General features: G+C 40.6%; 1 protein-coding gene across 1 annotated transcript; it reads right to left on the reverse strand.

The window, feature by feature from the left end:
* Positions 1-2,573: 2,573 nt before the first annotated feature.
* rps27.1 (ribosomal protein S27, isoform 1) lies at positions 2,574-5,800 on the reverse strand. Its single transcript, XM_060865883.1, has 4 exons — positions 5,660-5,800; positions 5,078-5,186; positions 4,795-4,905; positions 2,574-2,902 (listed from the first exon to the last, which is right to left on the reverse strand). The coding sequence occupies exons 1-4, from the start codon at positions 5,663-5,665 to the stop codon at positions 2,874-2,876; spliced, it is 255 nt and encodes an 84-aa protein (XP_060721866.1). The 5' UTR covers positions 5,666-5,800; the 3' UTR covers positions 2,574-2,873.
* Positions 5,801-7,452: the final 1,652 nt, after the last annotated feature.

The following is a 7,452-nucleotide window of genomic DNA, read 5'->3' on the forward strand; positions in this document are numbered from 1 at the left end:
CAGATTTAAGAGCCGAAGTTCCACCAATTCACTCACTTTGCTGGATGTTCTGTAATCATGGGGCAACTTCGACACCAGCGGTGTTGTTAGGGTAGGAAGGGATGAGGGGTTTAGACCCCTGAGATTATGACTCACTGACAGAATTATTATTACGTCAGCAACTCTTCCAATAAATGAATGAATGAATAAATTAATGACGACTAAATGTTTTCAGTCTATTGACAGACCCCTCACAACCCCACTGATCGTCTCTGCCATGTTTCACCCAGAAAACCTGAAAAAGATAAACGGATGTTCAAAAATGGAACCACTAATAAAGGCTCCTTGGGGCACAACTCAGAACTCTCAGGGCTTCCAGATTAGACTAGTGTGCTGTGATTGCTACAATTTTTTATGACAAGTAAGCAGAATTAAATCAAATATATTTTTCATGAAACAGAAGTGAAGTGCCGACAGTGAGTCAGAGACATATTGATGGATGGAGGGAATGAGGGATTACAGAGAGTGTACAACAGAAACCACTGTGACTTTGTGTCCCATAAAAACACTGAGAAATATAAAACTACTTTTGTCTTCATTTTGTTTGAGATTTTATCATTATTAATCCTGCAATAACAAAATCTATAGCGATGAGCTCTGGATGATTGCACCCCAACACTTTGCCCTTTTTTTCACATTTTCTAAGACTTCAATAGCATCAACTCTACTTACTGAGACAAGCTAGTCACAGAATCCACACTGCTAAGCAAGAAAAAAAAAACACTTAAACAGCAAAACAACTAAGCTATTGCTCTTCTAACAGATTTATGCAAGCAGATGGACAAATAATATCCAGGATGATATATAGACATTGAAGGGCAAAAGCCGAACAGCTGCACCTGCATAATCCTCTTTATAATCTTCTGTAGAATAGTAGAAGCTACTTATTACTGTATATAATGTGATTCATCTACCCAACAGCTTTCAGTCCATGTTTCTGTGGTCTCAGACACACAGCACTGAGCATCACACAACAGAGGAGAGGACAAGATGGTGACATTTACTCTACATATGCAGCCTTTTTGGGTCAGTTTGCTCAGTTGGTAAAAGCTGGAGCCAGATCATAGATCAAGTACAAAAGTGCACCACCTCTCATCACGACCATGTTGCGTGCATATGAGAAGTGCTATTACATAACATGTAAAACATCTATCCATCCATCCATATATCCATCCTCTACACCACTTATCCTACTGGGTAAGGGGGAAACTGGAGTCAATCCCAGGAGACTTGGGTACAAGGCAGCGGACAGGATGCCAGTCTATCACAGGGCACAATCAGACACACCCATTCACACAACTCCAGATGAGTTAGAGATGCCAATCAACCTACAGCACGTCTTTATTTTGAGGGAGAAAACTAGTTATGTGTATGTGTGATTGAGTGAGTATGTGTGTGTGTGTGTGTGCTTGAGTGAGTAAGAGTGGGTGTCTGTGTGAGTGTGTGTGTGTGTGTATGTGTGTGTTTGTTTGTTTGTGTGTGTGTGTGTGTGTTGGCATGGGGACCATTTATCATTTATTTATCATTACACCAGTCCTATGAAATACATTGTAAGGAAAATGTTTGAGATGCCAACATCAACTGAACCTGTGAAAAAGGCAGAAAAATATTTCCGTGTTTTGTGATTTAGTTTAAAATGAAATGTATAATAGCAGCACTGCAGCCAGCCGCTAGAGGGCGGAAGAGACATTTAAGGCAGTCTTTCAACCCCTTGTATGATATTCACTCTTGTATTGTGTTTTAACTTGTTTTTTGTATATTTTATCCGTAATATTCCATAAATGTTAATGTACATGGATCAGATTGTACACTGAGGTTTTGCAAGTAATTAAGCTATTTTTCAACAAAGAACCATCTTTAGGTACAAAATATACGTTTTAATGTATGTTGTGTGACTGTGTGATTTGCCCAGTGTGACACTGATTACACAAAAACTTTACTGATCATGTGTTAATGAGTCTGATCAGGAATATGAACAAAACCCAGTTATTTATCCATCGTAATCTCATAATTTTATGATCAGTTACTGATAACTGCTGATATATACTATAATAGTATATACACTCACTGGCCACTTTAATAGGAACAACCTGCTCATTTATGCAGTTATCTAATCAGCCAATAATGTGGCAGCAGCACAAAGCAATCATGCAGATACAAATTATTAACATGTCAAAATTATGTTCAATAAACACTTTATCCAGTGGCCAGGTCAGAGAACCTGAGTCATTGTGTGTTAAAGAACACATGCTTGCTTTGCCATGTAATATAACCGGTTGGAATCAAATGAATGCTTAATGTTTGAGGAATAATTTAAAAAATATGGATGTAAAAAATGCATAAAACTCTGCTGAATGGGCCCAATACTCTAACCAATCCCTATGACATGAATGTTTAGGTTATGAAAGCACTAAATGTTCAATCTATAGAGGTTTTTAAACCCCATGAGCTTTGGGAAACCTGGCTGTAGAACCTTGGAAGTGGAACATGAGATGAGAAGGAGAAGGAGAAGAAGAAGGAGAAGGAGAAGACTGTTCAGAGATGATGAATGTTTAATGACAGAAGAAGAAATCAGCAGATGACTTCATGACCTGATTTGCTTCATGTTTTTTGAGAGAGCAAACATCTGAGCGCTGTTTTAGCCAAACCATTTTATTGAAAGAGAGAGACTGGGTTGAAGAGCCTTCTTTACATGTTTGCAAGCGACTGATGGAAGTGTTTGCTTCTGTTCCTTTCACTCCAGATGAAAAGATCGGCGATCGACATCAAGAGGTCCATGAAGGGCGAGTCCAACCCCCCTCTCCCTTCCTCCATAGTGGAGCTTCTAGTGTAGCTTAATGCTGCTTCCTCCTGAAGGAACAACCTGAGGATCAAACAGAGAGAACTTTCAAAATCCATTCAAATACTGTTTAATAAAAAAAAAAAATTAAAAAAAAGATTTTTTTAGCTCTAGTGCCTGAAAGCAGCATGTTCCTGTCCCCTAATGCTGTCTCACTGTGGAGATCTAACAAATTTGTTTACAAAAACTAACAAAAAAACGATGTGAAATATCCAGCAAACATTTCACTCTAGTAGAACCAGTTTGATGATCGATCAATCTGCTCATTCAACATCAAGGAGACAGCAGAACACACACTAGAAAACTGGCCTCCATAAGCTCACAGACACCAGTGATTGTGGGTCAGATTAATAGAGCAGTGTTTACTCCAAGTGATGGATATCTGTGGCATCATCTGTGTTTGAACTTGAGATATCTGGATAACGGAGCAAAAGCTTTTTGGTTGCTCATATTATACAGTTGGTATTGTACAGTAAACCTTGCACTCATCAAAATAGCGATTTTCCAGCCATCCAACATTTCTTTGATGGATGCTGAAATCACGCTGCTGGTGTGTGACCATCGTAATTCCATAACGTGTAGCACAGCGCTTTGCAAATCTAACTCGCATCCATCCGATGTGCAGTTAAACATAAGAGACACGGGGCACACGTCAGAGCTCCAAATATCTGTAGTGAAGATCAAGGACTGCACCTTTTAATTTGTCTGCAATGTGAGAGGAAACTTTGGAACACAGCTCAAGCAAAGCCGTCTCAGAAATGTACTTCCTAGATGGCAAACTATATCATGGTTCCAGATGTTCCATGAGGCGATGAAAACCGATGTTTTCCACAACAGAGAGGGGCTGATCATCGAGAACAATGAATTCCAAGAGCTTTTCTGTTATTTTTACAGCTTTTGCGCCCTGTTGTGCCATTTGTTTTTGACTCCGAAGAGCATCCATCAAGGTCATCTGCTTTGACGGATCATCCTTTGTCCACTTAACTTGCACGAACTCCACGTGTTCTTTTGCATGATGCTTCTGAAGATGCTTGATTAAATTTGTCATATTGTAATTCAGAATACTACATCCACCTCTCGAAACTTTGGCTGTAACAAATATTAGAATTTGCAGTGCTACTCTCCGAATTAAACGTAAAATACTTCCAAATGAGCGACGTGTTTAATGCGCTGAGGTAAATGGCAAGGGTTTCTGCTAAACTTGCTATTTCCTATAAAATTTATTATATTTATTTTCATTAATGCAATTTAATATATATGTGTATTTTTCTTATAATTTCCAGCAATAGTCCATGATGTTTGCTGTTCGTTAATCAACCACCACGGGTATTGGATTTGGATTGGTCACGCACTGCCGATACCCGATCCACTCAAAATACTTGGATCGGTGTCGATACCAATCCAAAATATCAGATCGGTGCATCCCTACTTCCAACCATATGACCATTCAAGGTATTCAAATAAGTCACACCAGTGATTAAATTAGATAAAGTCCACAATTTTGTCTCCCAGTGCAGATGTTCCAGTGCATTCAATTTAAAGCTTGCGCCAGTTTGCTGAGAAATGCAAAAATCTTTATTTCATCTTACTGATAAAATGCCCTGTATTTTATAAACACAAAATGTCTGGAGACAGCACAAGGAACATTTTAACTAATCGATAAGGCCACTGAATGGATCTGTCAAAGGCATCATATAAACTCCATTCAAATTTGTAGAAGTAACAAATATCCAGTCTTTTGTCCCTTATCAGACGCAAGTCTTCCATTACTAGCAAAACTGAGTTTAGGGACTTTTTTCTGCATCATCCACATGTTCTCTATTAACAGAATCTGCTGTGCACCGGTGCTGTTCAGTGAAGTATGTCGATTGTAAGAGATGCCAAAATAATTGCTGTTTCTGAGGCACAAAACATACCTTCTGTGAGACGTGCTTTGCCTCCAGTGGGTTGACACAGCACAGTGGAGCAGCCAACACACAGCACTACAGTCTGAGCATGGCTGAAGACTGTGGTGATCTTATAGCATCCTGTAATACAAACGAAAGCATATCAACAACAGAGGTCCACCGTCATAAACGTGTATAATATCGACTTGTAGTCTCTCTACATACTGTGTGCTTAGTGACATCTCTCCAAAACTTCAGATACAACGCTAGAGTGTATAGTGACAGGTCAGACCAGTGATCAGTGATGATGTACCTGGACACTTGACATCCATGAAGTAGGAATTAGGGCTCTGTACGAGACGCTTCTTCTTGTGCCTCCTTCTCTCCTCCTCAGGGGTGGGGTGCAACAAGTCTTTAGCGAGCTGTGGATGTCCGAGGAGTTTAATTAGCACATGATAGATGTAAATGTCTAACCGTGTAAAGGCTCAGCAGCACAAAGCCCACGGTGTCATGACAAAGTATTATATTGACCCCAGATTAGTATACAGTCTCTACAGAAGTCATGACTCAAAAGACACCAGCATCCTGAAACAGTGCATTAGTTAACATGACTACAGCTGTGTGTCAGAGTAAACCTGCGTCACACAAAACAAACAGCCCGAAGACGCCCTCCATGTTTTGTCCCATGCGCGCCGCCATCTTGTCAGCAGCAGCGTTTCTGCACGCGCTCAAACCCGACACACATCATGTGTTTTTAACACAGAAGGAGGTCAAACACACCGTGATAACACTGATATGTGTCTGATTCCGTGTTCCGGGGAGCGGGTTTGTCATTAGGGGCCTAATTAAGGCGAAAATAACAGATATTCTGATGTGACCGGGTACAAATACTCACTGGCATGTTGGCGAAGATAAAGCCGCTGCCGGAAAGGAAGTACACAGCGGAAGCGCGGCGGTATTATTCACTGAGCACGTGACGAACACGGAAGTAGGAATTTGGAGGACTTGAAGCGAGGACATGTTAGTAAGGTCAAATTGATGCATACAGATACACTGTACACACACACACACACACACACACGAGTCAAGCCCGAAATTATTCATACCCCTGGCAAATTCTGACTTAAAAGTTACTTTTATTCAACCAGCAAGTTTTTTCTTGATTAGAAATGACACAGGCGTCTCTCAGAAGATAGTAAGACAATGTACAAGAGGCATCATTGTGGAAAAAATTACTACTCATCTTTTATTTACATTTGAACAAAAAGTGGCATGTCCAAAATTACTCATACCCTTTTCAATAGTCAATAGAAAAGCCTTTATTGGCTATTACAGCAATCAAACGCTTGTTATAATTGATGACCAGCTTTTTGCATGTCTCCACTGGTATTTTTGCCCATTCATCTTTAGCGATGAGCTACAACTCTTTCAGGTTGGAGGGTCTCCTTGCCATCACCTCCACAGATTCTCAATTGGATTTAAGTCAGGACTCTGGCTGGGCCACTGAAAAATGTTAATGTTTTTGTCTGCCTACCATTTCTTCACCACTTTTGCTGTGTGCTTTGGGTCATTGTCGTGCTGAAATGTCCACTGGTGCCCAAGCCCAAGTTTCTCTGCAGATTGCCTGATGTTGTTCTTGAGAATTTTGATGTATTGCTCCTTTTTCATGGTGCCGTTTACTGTGATTAGGTCCTGGTCCTGGTCCACCTGGTCCACCAGCTGAAAAACACCCCGAAAACATTAGGTTTCCACCACCATGTTTGACAGTGGGGATGGTGTTCTTAGGGTTGAAGGCTTCTCCTTTTTTACGCCAAATGAAAGCTACATCATTGTGGCCAAACAATTCAATTTTTGTTTCATCTAACCATAAAACAGAAGACCAGAAGTCTTCTTCTTTGTCCAGATGAGCATTTGCAAAGGCCAAGCGGGCTTTTGTGTGCCTTATCTTGAGAAGTGGTGTCCTCCTTGGTCTGCGTCCGTTGAACCCAGCGGTGTGCAGTGTCCGTTGGACTGTCTGCCTTGAGATGTCACCAGCAGAGCCCAGATTCATCAGGATGGCCTTGGTGGTGATCCTTGGATTCTTTTTTACCTCCTCACTATCCTCCTGGCCAGCACAGGTGTCACTTTTGGCTTCCGCCCACGTCCCCTGAGATTTTTCACAGTGCAGAACATCTTGAATTTTTTAATAATACTTTGCACTGTAGCCACTGGAACTTCAAAACATTTAGATAAGGTCTTATAGACCTTTCCTGACTTGTGTGCAGCCACAGGTCCTCAGTGAGCTCATTTGTCTTAGCCATGACCGTCCACAAACCAACAGCAGAGAGCTTCTGTTTTTCACCTGTTGAGTTGATTACAACAGCTGTTCCCAATGAATCAGTGTAATTAGGATGCTTTAGAACAGCTTGGACTGTTTGGAAAGGTATAGATTTTGGATTTTCCCATAGACTGTGACAGCCTCTTGTACATTGTCTTATTATCTTCTGGGAAACGCCTGTGTCATTTCTAATCAAGAAAAAACTTGCTGGTTGAATAAAAGTAACTTTAAGTCAGAATTTGCCAGGGGTATGAATAATTTTGGGCTTGACTGTACATACACACACACACACACACACACACACACACACATACATATACATACATATACACGCACATACATACATACATACATACACACACACATATACA

Source organism: Tachysurus vachellii, chromosome 3, assembly GCF_030014155.1.
Source record: "Tachysurus vachellii isolate PV-2020 chromosome 3, HZAU_Pvac_v1, whole genome shotgun sequence".
Lineage (NCBI taxonomy): Eukaryota > Metazoa > Chordata > Actinopteri > Siluriformes > Bagridae > Tachysurus > Tachysurus vachellii.